The sequence below is a fragment of the Varanus komodoensis genome, unplaced genomic scaffold, assembly GCF_004798865.1.
Source record: "Varanus komodoensis strain SLA01 unplaced genomic scaffold, ASM479886v1 scaffold46_3, whole genome shotgun sequence".
NCBI lineage: Eukaryota > Metazoa > Chordata > Lepidosauria > Squamata > Varanidae > Varanus > Varanus komodoensis.
Window position 1 is genome coordinate 1,487,374 of NW_025336044.1, and position 14,936 is coordinate 1,502,309.

At 55.6% G+C, this 14,936-nt stretch overlaps 1 protein-coding gene across 2 annotated transcripts in view; it reads left to right on the forward strand.

Moving 5' to 3' along the window:
• The first annotated feature begins 2,082 nt into the window (after positions 1-2,082).
• ST8SIA2 (ST8 alpha-N-acetyl-neuraminide alpha-2,8-sialyltransferase 2) overlaps positions 2,083-14,936 on the forward strand; it is a 33,830-nt gene continuing 20,976 nt past the window's right edge. For both annotated transcript variants that reach the window (XM_044445058.1, XM_044445059.1), the window contains exon 1: positions 2,083-2,180. In XM_044445058.1, coding sequence (XP_044300993.1) covers positions 2,083-2,180 — 98 coding nt within the window. The remainder of the gene's footprint in view (positions 2,181-14,936) is intronic.

Genomic DNA, 14,936 nt, shown 5'->3' on the forward strand with positions numbered 1-14,936 from the left:
GGAACTGGTTTAAAGACCTTTAAAAATGGAATAGGATCTGTCAACAAATGTCAGGTTTCCAGGTGTCATGCCTGGTCCAGGCGGGACGATGTTGCTAGATGACAACTGGGAAACCAGGGAGCCAGCAGCCTTGTGCATTATCTTGCCACTGATGATCTGAGCACCTCCAGGAGAACTACCCTGTGTCCTTCCATGCTGGTAGAGACTGGATGGTTCCTCTCAGGATCCCACAGACATCCCCATGGTGGGAGAAGGCTGGGCATCGGCCCAGCCCTAGCGTAGGCTGGTGCTGGATGGATCTTCAGGCTCACACTTGGTAGTGAAGTGCTTCAGGCACCCTGGCCGGGCTGTCCTCTGTGAAGAGGACTTTCTCACACACCTGTGATGAACTTCAGCTGAGCATCAGCTTTCAGCTGGAACTTGAAAGTTACAGGAAACAGCTTGTCACCTCAGTGCTCAGTGCCCGGTTCCCTGATTTCTCTGGCTGTGTTCTGTGGTTGAACTTTTACGCTACTAATCTTGAACTCCCAGGACTCAGGTTCTTGGACCATGTCCACACCACGCTGTGCTGGAATCTTCTTTCCTGGTTGTGCTCTGCCTTTCCCCACTGCCTGATTTCCATAAGGCTGAGCCTGAACCAGCCTAAGTGAGACAATGAATAAGGCCTGGTATATATTGGAATGACGCAAGACATGCACCCTGCTTAGAGAGTGGTCTTTGCTATTAAAGAAATGACTGGTTAGGGGATGATGAAGTCCTAAAGCCATGCTCTTTTGAGCAAGAAGTTCAGAACTAGGCCGACAAATCTAGTATTGGCCGAGTGCACATCAGACATGGCTTGTAGGTTGACCCTGGCTGGTACGTCAACCGTGGCTTCCAGGAATGGCCACTCGCTGTGTTGCTTGCAGAACGGAAAATTCAGAATAAGAGAATGTGAATAAGCTTTCACATTATAAAGCTTGTGGATATCTTTGGGAAGGAAAACATGGTTTAAGGATTTTGTTTGTGCTGGTTGTTTTTTAAAGAAAGGAACAGAAGTGGGTGTAGACTGTCAAAGCCTCCATTTTCCATCTTCCAAGGAAAACAGTTTTCTGGCATGACACAGCAGATGGAGCACTGGTTGTCACACACCTAAGCCCACCTGTCCTGATACAGCCCACATGTTTAACTTACCTGCCTGTCTGACCATATTTCCTAAGAAATCATTACAGTTTTTCCACCACAGGAGCTGAATGAAAAGGCAACCCAGTGCAACTTTTAAAATAGATTATACAAGCCACAAAACACACTGCTTTACGGTTTTTCCTATTGGTCCCACTTTAATCAAGCTGGCTAAGGTTTTTAAAGAGTATTTCCCCCGCTTATGCCTTGTTCACATAACTGAGGTGCGTCTGGGCTAAGGGGAGAACCGCTCCAGCCTAATGGCTTAAAGGTGGGGAAGCCGGGCTTGTGTCGCTGCCCTGAGTCACCCGCAGGCATTCTCGTGCCCCGCGTCTTGGTCCCGGGGCTGCTGCACATCCTGAGCCTCGGGAGTCTGCCTCCCGCTTCTCGGGAGAAGGGGAGATGGCCTACCTTGCAAGGGCGTTGTTGGGACCGCGAGGCGATCCAAGGGCCGCTGGCTCCCGTGCGGCTGCCGCCGCGACCGGGCAGCGCACCTCCGCTCCGCGCGGACGAGGTCCCGGAAAGACGCGCGAGGAAAGGGCTGAAACTTTGAGGAGGGCGGGCTGGAGAGGGAGGAGAGCGCGCGCGCGGGGAGGCGCGGGGGGGGGGAGCTGGCGGCTCATCTCGTTCGCTCCGCCGCTCGCCGCTCAGTATCTGGAAACCTTGGGGAGCGGGTTGTGCCCCGGCCGGTCCCCGCACCGGAGATGCTCTGAAGGCGAGGGGCAGCAGGCGCCGCAGGCCCCCTACTCGGCGGGGGCGCCTCTCTCCGCGCCGCCCGCGGGAGCCGGCCAAACTTGGCGCCCCCGCCCTCGGGTCCAGCGGAGGGGCGCGCAGCACCCGGCTCGGGGCGCGCAGGTGGTCCCCAGCGCCTCCTCCGCCCCCCGGCGCGCGCCTGGCTCTCCCCCTCGCCCGGAGCCCACCATGCCGCTGCCCTGCCGGAGCTGGACGCTGGCGCTGCTCACGCTGGTCGTGGGGGTCCTCATCTTCGCGGACATCTCGGAGATCGAGCTGGAGATCGGGTAAAGCCGGCGCGCGCGCGAGACCCGCCCTCCCCTCGCCCGCCCCGGCCGGGGGCGGCTCTCCTCTGGCGGGGGGGCGTGGGGGCGCCCGGAGCGCAGTTTTGGAGAAGGATGGAGCCGGCCGCCCGCGGAAAGGGCTCGTTCGGGGACGGGGCGCGCGGCGGGGAGCCTTTCCCTGGGGGGCCAGAGGCGGAAAAGGGCTCGAGCGGGAGGTTTCCAAGCAGCGGCGCTGAAAGGGGGCGAGGGGGAGCACGGAGGGTGTTGCGGGGGGGCTCTTTGGAGAAGGACGAGGCTCGCAGGGGAAGGGGGAGCGGAGGAGGGAGGGGTGCAAAGAGGGGAGCCGCTGGGGGGGCCGTGGGTGGGCTGCGAGAGGGAGGGGGCGCCGGGGTTTCTTTGTCTCCAGCCGCGGTGGCGGGAGCGGCGAGGAAGCGCCGGCGCGCCGGGAGGGGTGCGGGCTGATCTCCCCCTTTGCGCGGGATCGGGCGCGTTGACCCGCTGCTGAGCCGGAGGTGGGGGCTACAGAGCCATGGGTCTTCTCGAGGGTCCGGAGCGGGAGGGGGAAGGGGCGTGGACCTGCCTGGCGGGCGGGGGAGCCGCCGAGCAACGAGCCGCCTCCCCTCCCGGCAGGTTGAAACGGGGACGGGCTGTTTTCGCACCAGAGGTCCGGAGCCGCAGGCTTTGCCCCGGAGAAATGTGGCAAGGGGGGGGGGGGGGCACCCAGCGCCGTGCTCCGTTTCAGCGCGCGGCGGTGGGGGGGCGGGTGGCGAGGGCGAGCTATTGTTGGCCAGCCCGGCCGCCCTTAGGAGCGACAGACTGGGCAGACGCAAAGTGCCTCCGATCCTCACCTTTCTTCCCTGGCGCTCGTGGGGGGCGATCCCCACCCTCCCTCCAGGTGTACGCTCATTCTGCGAGGGATGCCTTGACCCGTGTGCAGTGAAGACCAGGCAGCCCGGGAAAGAAAAGTAGGCACCATTTCCCCTGAGCAGGTGCAGAGTGCAATTCCCCCAGCACTTCCCGGTATCAGGAACTTGTGCAACTAAACGCGCAGAGAGCAGGAGGTGATGGCGAAAGGCCCTCCCCACCCAAAACCCCTGTTTGAGTCAGGTAATCTTTGTGGTGGACTTTGGGGCCCCCGAACAGGCTTAATGCGAGGGTGGCTCCCAGGCAAGAGACCTGCTTCCGCCTGGGAGATGAGCGGGGGAGGCCTCAGCGCAGCTGTCAGACCCCCGTTTTGCATCCCAAATGCACCAAGCTCAGCCCCTCTCCAAACCCAAACCCTAAAATTCGGGGAGCTCCTCCCATCAGCTCCATGGGCAGTGGCCAACTTGAAAGGCCTTTCAGGAAGTGGGGGGGGGTGGAGGGGCAGGGCGCCCACCTTGCAGCCAGGTCCCAGCCAGGTTCCGCCCGGAAAGGAGCAGGAACTGGACATGGCCTGAAAGTGGGGGCTGCTCAGCGCTGGGGTGACCCAGGGCTCCGAGGAGACCGGAAGGCCCATGCTCAGAGGTGCTACTCTTCCGGTCTGTCGCCCGAAGGCCGGGCCCCCGGGCTCCCTTCTGGTCGGTGAGGCTGCGAGTTTGTGCCGCCGGAAGAGGTCTTCCTTGCGCAGGCCATCTTTCCTGCCAGCCTGAATCTCCAGTGCTGGGGACAAAGAAGACGGGTGGGATGCACCTTGTGGCTGTACCCCTTGCAGGGTGGGCTTTCTAGGGGCCTCAGGGGATGCTGCCCCCAGCTTGCGCTGGGCCCTTGCAGAATTCATCCTCGAGCCAGAAGGCAATCTGTGTCTGTCGCATGATCCATGTGAGCAGACTGACCTCTTGCCAGAGGTCCAGCTCACGGTGGGGGGGGGGCTCAGGGAGGTGGGGTTTGCAAGACCTGTGTGGCCACCAGCCAGCTCTGTCCAAAACAACCCAGGGACAAAACAGAGCTTACTTTAAATGCATGTGCAGCCAGGTTTCTTGGGCTGTTTTCCGTGTTTGCTCCAACTTACCTGCAGGTCCCTCATCTCAACGGGGCCGTACCTTGGGGTCAGCAGGGCAGCTTTTAAGATCTAGACAGATTGCAGGCCAAATCCTCTAGAGGACTTCCGGTTATACAATATGCTTCGGCATCCTTGGAAGAAAAAGGTGCAATGGATTCCTCTTAGGTCGGCCGTGCAGTCTAAGGCTTGCTTGGTAGCCGCAGGTGATGAGGACCTGCAGGCAGGTGAGTGGGAGGGCCGGCGGCAGTCCAGATTAAAGCAAGTGCAAGCCCTGGGCTAGGAGACCTTGGGAGGCCCAAACTTCAGAGCACCCGGCCATGAGAAACCAAACCTCATTCTCTGCTTTATCTACTCAATGAAAGAAGAACATGGCTGCAAATTTAGCCTTGATAAAAAGATTGTCTATACATTTATAACCTTTAATAAGTTTACCAAAGTATGAAATTAATGAAGAGGTTAACACAGAATGTTCAGAGGGGAATCATAGCTAGGTTATAACAGTACAGTATATACAAAGTAAGAACTCTTTCTTTCCAGCTGCTTTGGATGCAACTTTATCAATTATATCATTCAGATCAGTAAGTTGCACTTTATCATTTTCTGCGCAGGGACTGCTTAGATCAGACAACCAACCTTGGGACATTGTTGACGGTGGATCATTCTTTATTCTTTGTAGCCTGGAAAACAATCTTTCACCTGTGCACTTAGTAACCATCAAACACAGGAACAATCTGAAAATTGTTTCCACATTTTGATGCATATCTTGGTGGCTGAAATTTTCTTCTTCAGGATGAGCTTGCTTGACGTTGAGGTGGAAGTGCAAGATTTTTATTGTTGCAGAGGAAATAAAATGAATGGTAATTTTGAAAAACTGGCTGGAGACCCCCCTTAGATCATGAGGCCTTGGGCTATGGCCTGCTCAGCACTGACTGGCAGTGCAGGGATGGCGTGTCCTGTGACCCTTCGGTGCTGCTGGAGAGCAACGCTCACTCCTCAACACCCAGTGCAGGCCGTAACATTTCTTTTGCAGGCCTGTAACTTTTATGGGTCTTATTTATGAGGCAGTCCTTGGTTTTGCTATTGTAAATGCTACATTAGGCAGCAGAGAGGGGGGAATGAAGGTTCTCTGCTTTCCTCCTTCCTGTGGGATGGCGTAGACCAGGTGGGACCAGGGTGGGGCTCCAGATTTAGGCTGAGATGCAACGGCAGGGTGCAAAACTGTTGTTGCTGAATTGTCATTTCATCAGATCAAGGCTGATTGGGACCTAAAGGACTTGTGCATGAAGGAGGTTGGCTGAGGTGTCTCTGCATGGTGTATTGCCCTAGCCTTGCCTCCTAGCACATGCAGAGGAACGGGAGGAAGCCTCCCTGGGTAATTCTTTCATGCTTTTTAAAAGACACATCTTGAGAGTGAAGGATGCTGCCATTTTTGATGCTGCCATTCTTAATTCAGAAAGGAGGAAAAAAACCCTCTGCTAGCAGGCACGCGTTCAGAAGGGGGAGAGGCTCACCGGCTTTGCAAAAAGGGGGTCTCCAGTCCCACCCCTGCTGTCTCCAGAGATGACTGAGAGAGACCCCCACCTCAAGCCCCGATGAAGCCCAGTCTGCCAGTGCGGATTCCCACTTGCTGTCCAGGGCAAGTGGGAATTGTCCAAGATGGGGGTCCTCAACCTTTTTGACCAGGGGGCCAGCTGAAAGCTGCTGGTGCTGCGCACGGGCTGGAAAGGAGGTGCCCGGCTGTGTGCGCAGGCCGGCGAGGGGGCGGGGCGGCGCATGCAGGCGCATGTGCACATGTGGGGGTGGGCATGCACCACGAGGCGGGCGCACGAGGCAGAGGCTTGCTCGCTTGAAGAACCTTTTCTCCAAGCAAGCAAACCGCTGCCTCCCACACACGGGGGGAGGTGGGCGGCAGGTCCACATGGGCATGATGGGCCGGATCCGGGCCCTGGGCCGCAGTTTGAGGACCCATGGTCTAAGACATCAAGTTGGGGAAAGCTGCTGAGAGCTCCTGAGAAGGGTGGGAAGGTGTCTGGCTCCAAAAAGCAGCTGCTTCCCAGTCTTTGCCTACAGCAGGGGGGCAATTATTCTCATTATTTATTTGATTCTGATGCCGCCCAATAGCCAAAACTCCCTGGGCAGATTAAACAATCCATCAAATATCATAAAATACCATATGAAATACAGACATTAGTAAAAACATCATCAGCATCACTACTACATTTAAAGACTGGATTTAAATGTCAAATTTGAATCACTTACATAGCTAAGTTAAAACAACAGGACCTTTAAACAGCTAGCATAAGGCCTTAATATACTGTTTAAAAAGCTGCTCAATGTCTTGGTGTGAAAGGCAGTTTAAACCTGGCACTGAAAGGATAGCATTGGTACCAGGCGGGCCCCAAAGGGGACCTTGTTCCAAAATCGAGGGGCTGCCACTAAGCAGGCCCCGCCCTTGTTGCCCCCAACTGAACCTCCCTTGAAGGCCGTCTCGGAGGATGACCACAGATACCACCTGTAGCATCCAGAAAGGAAGAAGCTGCTGGTTCAGCTTTGAGGCAGTCGTATCCTTCATTATTTTTCTTTCTGGAATGTCTGTGTGCTTCATAAGACGTTATATACCATAAAAATAACCCAGCAATAATACTCATCATGATTAAGTATGTGGGCTGCTGATGCAGCAGATCAGCTGTTAGGGTCAGGGTTCAAGGCTGACGAACAGAAATACTGCCTCGCACAACTTATCGTAGGCTGAGGTGAGAGGAACGGTCAAGCTGACACAGGTTTAGAGGAAAAAAAGGCCCAGATCCCCTCGCAGGCTGCAGGCCAGCTTGGAAGGAAGCAGCCCAGATTGCCAAAGCTCTTTCAGCCCAAGGGGTGACTGTGATTTCAGCAAAGCACTTTGAGGAGATCCCAGGACCAAACACAAAGGCACCAAGGAACACCCCGATTCTGGCCTAGTCTACCTCAAAGCTCCTACTTCCAGGAATTTTGCTTTAAGAGCATTCCAGCCTGGCAGAAATGGGAGAAAAACATGGAAGTGGGGGAAACGTGCTGACAGATCACTGGTTGGGGGGGAAGGGTTTACGCCAGGAGGAGGGAGCTCCCCACCCAGCAGCCCTGCAGGCCAGGTGGGGGGGGGGGCGGTCTGCTAGCCTGGAGCTGCCGTGCCCATGGAGAGAGCGGCTGCTGGTCCATTTTGGCCAGGTGAGCCAAAGGCTTGCATTCCCCAAGAAATAGCCAGGGGCAGTGCCTACTGTTGTCCCTGCATGAGATCTTCCCAACTGGCTGAGCTGGAACGAACCCGGCACAGTTCCTCACCAGAAGGACGAGTGGCCAAGCCAGGTGCTGCAGTCCTTTGCATCCGGAGACTTCCAATTTGGGGAGACAGGGTGAAGCCAGCTAAGGAGAACGGAGGCAGCACCTCTTTCCTAACCAGGCTCCCCCACCCCAGAGAAAAGCCCCCCCCCCCGGTGCTGTGCGCTTTGTGTGCTGTCTCTCCTTCTGATGAAAGAAACCCACCGGGCAGTCCAGATTGCCTTTGGAAAGCTGCCCGGTTTGTGCCTGATACGCAGCTTGCTGTATTTTTAAAAAATTAATTTGTCATCTCCCCGCTTCTACTACAGCATGATACAGCATGAATGATGGTGGCGGGTAAATGGCAGTGGCTGTCGAAGGGGTAATAACCTTCCTTCGAATTAACGAGCCGCAGCCGCCGGAAGAGGCAAGGATGAGATGCAAAATGGACTCTTGGTCAGTTCTGGTCTGACGGCCAGAGCAGAACGATTGAGCTGCTTGGTCTGTCTCTGTCGGGCCCTCCTCCGCCGGCCCCTTTCCAACAGCACGTCCTTCAGAGAGGGATGAACAAGGATTTCTCTCCCATTCACAAATCATGTGAACAGGCCCAAAGAGGAAGGAGAGCGGGGACACAATGCTCTGGAAATTCCCCCAATTTCCCAGGCTTGTATTTACGTTCAAGCGTGTGCCCTTGCACAAATTCGCATTTCCAAAAAATACACATTTGTGTAAACACCCGCAAAATCCATGTCTCATGTTTGAGTCTGTGGGGCAGGAGAATGTGCATGATCTGGTTGGCAAAACTAATGTGCATTTTCAGGTGGCAACAAGACACATGCATTTCCCCTGATCTCTTTCCTGTCACTGCTCCTTCCAGGCTTGAGTCTTGAAGTCACTATCCATCTATTGCATATTTGGTTGAGGTTTCATTCTGTTAAGGGTTTCCTCTTATTTTCTTTCCCTGGCTTCCCAAGTACACATCCCATACTGTGCAGAAAAGAAATATCTGGTGCTTTGGAAGGGTTATTCCAAGCTACTTTAATCTCTCCTCTCCTTTAAGCAACATCTGTATTTCTTTTGAGGTGCATTTGGGGGATATTTAGACAGCCACCAAAGAACAAACAAACCTAAGAAGGTATCTTATTTTCACTGAAGCCCTTTTCATAATTTGGATAAGATGGGAAAATATTAGAGGGAAATCATGAGAACCTGATTTAGTACACCTGATCTGGGAACTTGATTTACTGGTGAGCCTGGGAAGATGCCCCAGTCCACCTTTCTCAGAGTAAGAGCTATAATGTAGTCAAAATATAAAAATGCAACATATGGGGCTGTAAGGAGGCACTCTAGTAACCTTAAAAGGAGCTGAAAAGTTCCAAGCATCTGAGCAGAGACAGGTTTCTGTGCAGATCAATAATCTGCTATAATAAATCAAATATTATGTGCATCATCATCATCATCATCATCTCATTTCTATACCACCTCACAGCTGGTGCTTGCTGGGCAGTTTGCAACCATCCATTAAGCAGACAATAGAAGTACAACACAAACATCATAAAATCAGAACAAAAGTATTTGGAAAGTTTGAAACATATTGCAGCGTGCATATTTCTAGAGGCTCTTGAGTGGCAAGAGGAAGAAAATGTGGCTATAGGGCTGAGGACCAAAGGGTGAAACCAAGAAAAATACCAGCATTGTCCGGATGGGGTGGGTGGGGGGATATTTGAAGGAAAATGGGGCGGGAGGGAAGGAGGGAGGGTTCAGCCATGCATCCTTGCCTTCTATGTGCTAAAATGCTACGGCCCCAAGAGAGGGCTGTACCACCTTCTTTGTGCCACTACGAGAGCCAAGGTGGGGCTTTGTGGCAGAAGGAGGATGCGCAAGCGGCTGGCTCTGCCATTCTGAAGTGCCAGCGCACCAGCATTCCCACCCCACGCATTATGTGGCTCAGGTCTTGCGTAAAGCTTTGCGACTTGTGGAGAGAGCCGTTCCGTGTGCATCTCAGGCCGCCCCCCCTGCATTTAGTGAAGAGCCAAGTCTGCTTCTCAAGCTCCAGTGTGTAACTGCAGGAATAACGGGGGGGGGGGGTCCCCAAGGATCGTTCTCTTCCTTCTGTGCAGGGAGCACAAGGAATGCCACCGAAAGTTTGTTCAACTGCAAGAAGCAGCCCTGGCCTGTTATGAAGGTTAAACTGATAAAAACAAGCCTTGCTCGTTCCGCAGAGATTTTCCAAGAAGCTCAGTCCCCTGGGGCTAGAATCGGGCTTTAAAATGGTGCCCATCGGAGAGGGCCAGACTCCCTGGAGAAGACAATCGTGGTAGGGAAAGCTGCAAGTGAGCCCAGTGACGAGGCGGAACAATTCCATCAAGGAAGCCGCAGCCGCCGCGTCTGCAAGCGCTGAGCGGGGCTGCCAAGGACAGAGCCTTTGTAGGGCTGCCATAAGTTGAAGAGCTTCTGACAGCACATAATCACAACACGGGTGCCCAGCCCCGTATCAGTGCCCGGGCAAGGTTGACTGCCAAGACTGTGCTGGAGACGGTTGTTATTTAAGGTACACCCAGCCTTCAATACACTCACTGCTAAGGGTAGATTAAAGGCGGGTGTGATCTCGGGGCACGCTACTTGATTAAGTGTTAAGGTTCTTCCAAAATGCATCCAGACCAAATACATGCATGGAAAAGCTAAAGCTAAAGCATGGAAGTGTGGATCTTGCAGGGTGTGCCTGCTCAAATGTGCATTTCTTCCAGAAAGTCTTGCATGTCACACGCCTGAGTTTGGCTTTCCCCCGAATCCGGTGCGGAGGGGCATAATTTAAACAAGAGCCACCGGTCTCCTGTCAAGCCTTGTCTTATTTGGCCCGGTGAAAGCAGATGATTCCTAGTGAGAGCAAAAGGCATGTCTTGACATTACTGGCACAGATGCTGCTGGAATTCACTGCCTTGACTTTAAAGAGGGATTCGACTCCCAAGGTAGCAACTTGCCATTTAGGAGGAAAGCTTTTGCAAACACCAAGTTGCCGAGCTGTGACAACAGGAGCAGGTGAGATTTTAAACATTTACGTGCGAGTTCTCACGTGCCTCATTGAGGCAGGAACATGTGGCCCCTCACTCCCCAAAGAGGCACTTGTGCTTTCCAGAAGCCAGAATGTTTGTGTGTTCTCTCACACCCCCAGTGGGGTACTTCCTTAACACCACACACAGAATGCCTGGAGGACAGCGGCTGAAACATTGGCGCATGGCCCTTGAAAGCAGCTGTCGGGCTTTCTCCTTGAGGGGAATGTTTCCCAGGAGAAGTGGCAGAAGGAAAACATGGCGCACGTCGCCAGCTCCACAGGTGTGCAGTGGGCACCTTTGGGCCACACGAGGGGCTCTGGGACACAGACCCTGTGGACTCTCACGTCTCGGGCTACGTTCCTGCCCTGCAGAGGAAGGAGAGCCTGCCCTGGGGTTGCCCCCAAACTCTCCCATGGCTGAGCTTGCTGTATGAGGGGCAGAATGGGAAGAGCCCTTCAGAGGAGCTGGGCAGCCCCACAACTGCCCTTGCGGGCGAATCCGTTGTAAGCTTCTGGGGACAGTCTTTGTGCGAAGGACCCGAGAGCTTCTCCGGGTCTTCTTGCCTCTGCCTGGGCCCTTCCCTTCTGCCCCCACCTTGGGCATCCCGCCGACGGCACGCCGTGCGCCTGGGTGCAGCAAAGGCTGCCGCTGGAGGGCCTTCCGTGCACAGTCCTGCCTGAGCTTCGTCCTCGCGCTGGGGTGCTGGCACTCTTCCCAGGGACGGCAGACGCTGCCTTGCCGTGAGGGACCATCGCTCCATTCGAGCAGGGACTGGCTGCCCCTCCCCGGGCCTTCCTGCCGTGCAAGGGCCCAGCCCTCCCTCCTATGCACGAAAGCCAACCGGCACAGCCACGTAGTCGGCCGTGGGACCAGGCGCAGCACCTTGGTCCTCCCGCCAACCAGTCCCAGAAACGGTTATATCCCTTTGCTTAATCATCTGTACCGCTTCACATAAGTCTCTGAGCATACCCAAAGTAGCGTGTTGCACCCTGTCTACCGCTCATTCCCCAAAGCTCTCCTCATGACCCTTGGAGGAGGCACACTGTGGAAACAGGCATGGCCCCGATCCACCTGATGTGCCTCCGGGGGACTCTTCGCCCGGATTGGAAGCGAGCCACGGGGTCCACCTCTGAAGGTGGTCTCCATTGGAAAGATCTCCCACTGCAGCGCCCCCTCCTGCAGGCCGCACCTCCCCGACGCTCCCACGGTCTGTGTGATCTGGGTCCTCCCTCATCCTAGACTGACGTGGAATGATGGACCCAAGTTACCGGAAGCCCGATTCCAGCTGAACAGGGAATCCTGAGTTTAGGACAGTGCAGCCGTGACACCAGTGAGGGGCTTTCCCACGCAGGAAGCATTAGTGGGGCATGTGGGCCTGAAGTCCTGCACTGAGCCGTGTCAGGTGGCCTCTGCGGCCCTTTCCAGCTTTGCTCTTTGGTGATTCTGTACTGCCACGAGTTCTCCCTTCTCTTCGCTTCTGAGCTCCAAGCCTTGGCTGGCCACTGTGACGGCTGCTCTCCGCTCGGACCTTTTCCACGCACATCTGTTGATGGGCTGCTAATCTGAGTTGCCACGTTCAGTTTGCCACCGAACTGAGACCCGGTGGCATCGTGGTACAGCGGGAGAGAGCAAGTGCTCGAATGCAAACGTGGGTCTTCTGCTTTCCGACTCCATCCTGCATTTCCCTGCCTGGAAGAAGAGCAAAGAAAAAAGAAAAACCCTTTGCAGAAGAACTCATTCGGCACCGATGTGAAAATGGAAGGTCACAGCATCTTCCAAGGAGCCCAGAAGCAGTCCTGAGGCTCCGATACCGAGCACACCACAGAGAGGCCCGCATGTCCGTGGTCCTTTCAGGCCCGCAGAAAGCAGGCCCTGGTTCAGTTCTGACCCATCCCAGTAGATCTACCTCCTGTGGCAGGAGCGCAACAACACTGAACGTAACAGCGTCACATCACGCATTGGGTGCCAATAGATGTCCTGGGGCAGAAAGGATGCCCTGGCGGAGATATTTACTTACTTATTTATTTAAAACTTTTGCATGCCGTCCCTGATGCCCCGGCATCTCAGGGCGGCTCACAATCATATTGGCATGAGCCCCTGGGCCATCCATGAGGAGAGGCACCTCTGGCGCACAGCGCTGCTCGGGCCGTCCCTGAAGCCTCCCGCCGTGGCCAGTGCAGCAGGGCCGCCTCGTCCAGCTGACGTAAGCCGTGCAACACTCTGCTCACCACCGGGCCCCTCGCGTGGCCACTCAGGCTGGCGTTTGAGATGGCCGACTGACACCACCGCCCCCTCCTCGTTTCCCAGGTCGCAACTCTAGACACACCCAGAGCAAATCTTCTCCCTTCACAGAACTCTCGGTATCCAAGGCTGTCCGAACCCGAACAGAACCCCCAGACAGGCGGATCCCCACGGGCTCCTCGTGAGAGGCCTTCTCCTCGAAGCAACCCGCACGGGCACACAAGTGAACGTGTTGCAGGAGCCAGAGCGGAGCGGCGCTTTGAGAGATGCCACGAGAAGCGCAGGGAGGCGGCGGACACAAGCATGGCAAGCACGGTGCAAAGCGAGCAGGAGCTGCAGCTCACGGGCTGGGGGAGACCACCGCCTTGCCGCACCACGTATCTGCCTCCTCACCCCACTGCCGATCGCTGCGACAGCACCCCCTTCTCTCTCCCCGCCAGCCAGCCAGCCAGCCGTGGCGTCTGCGCCTTCGTTTCACCACCGCCACTGCCTGGACGGGAACGAGAGGCAGGTGGGCCGGCAGGCTGCGAAGGCAAAGCGGAGGCATGACTCCGGGGGCTTTCTCGGTGGCCCCGGCTGGAGCGTGGGCCTTTAGCAAGACCCGCACGGGGCCTACCCCAGTGCCGGTCTGGCTTATTCCACCTGAGGCCTGCGTTCTTCCACTGGGACACGCTTCCCTCCCCTGCGAGGGCAGGACCAAGGGCAAAAGCTGCGTGTCCAGACACAATCGCAAGATCAGCATCGTTTAGCCTGACGTTCTAAAGACGCCTGGAAGAGGCATTCCAGGATAGAGGGAATGCACAAAAGCTGGGACACTTTTGCTGGTTGGGGCAAATGGGGTGGCCAGCCATACTGGGAACCTTGGAGGGCAGGTTCGGGACCCCGGCAGGCGTGCTTTGGGACTGGGCATGAGCTTCCCCCGTCCTGCCCTCACTGGGCGGACACAGTCCTTCTGGACACAGAAAGTCCTGAGCTCACACTCTTGTGCTCTTTGGATGGTTCCCGCAGTCCTCTGAGGTTTAAAAGGAGTTCTGTGACGGGCCACGGCTTCCTCTGAGGGTACCAGATGGCTCAGCAACTTTGCTCTCTGTGCAACTGAAAAAGAACTGGGGGTGCGAACGAGAAGGGAGAGAACCAGCACGGGTAAAAGCTGAATCTCCAAAGTGGCTTCGCGATCACAGAAGCCCCCGTGGAAAAGGAGGGTGGTTTTGAAAATGGTGTGAAAATGGGCTGCACTTCAGCTCAAGGTCGGACTTTTCTAACAGGGATGCTCAGCAAAAGACGGAGCTGTGAGGGGCAGTGGCCACTTTCCATGGCGGCCACGCGTCAGCCCGCAGGGAACAGCCAAGACTGACGTTTCCTTATTCGCAGGAAGGGTTGAATCAGAGCTCCGTCAAGGCCCTGAGTAAGGAATTAAAGCTGAAAAGCCCATGCACCCCAAGATGAGCCACGGCTAGGGGACCGTTGTCTCTCTTCAGATCCACTGCGATCCCCTCGAACCCAAGCAGCTTGCTTTGTATTTTAAGGGAACGGGGGAGTTCTCCCAGGCCTGGGGCCACGTATGCAGGCATTAACTAGAATCCCTCATGACCCCAAATCATCCAGAAAAGCACCTGTGAGGGATGCGGCCCTGTCTGCTGGGTGCCCCCTGGCAGGAATAGCCAGAGTGAGCTTCTCTCGGGGATGCTGTTAGACAGTAGCCCAGCTGAGCTTGAGGCAGCATGGCAAATGCATGATGGGAACCCTGGAGTCTGACCATATCTGGAGGGGTGCTGGGGTCCCACCCCTGGAATAAATGAATGAGAAGTTGGGTGAGTGTGCCCGAAACCAAGCTCCCCAGATCACTGTCTCAAGGAAAGGAGCCTCTTGTACCCCTGATCCAATCCGGATCAGTACCCCTTGGCTGCCGTGACCAGCAGCTGAGGCCTTCCGCTGGATGCCATTCCCGAGGGAGACCTGGGAGGAGGCAACGGGGGGAGGCTTCTCAGTGGTGGCCCCTTCAATTATGGGAAGACCTCCCCACTGAGGCCTTCCTAGCACCAACTCTGCCTTTGTTTTGGCTCTCCCTCAAGACTGCCCTCTTCACCCTGCAGCTCAATGGTATTTCAGGCTACTTCATGGCATGATGAGACCTTCATACCAGCTGCTTTCAACAGGACTTGTTTGTACTAAAATTCCTTTAGCTTTTAA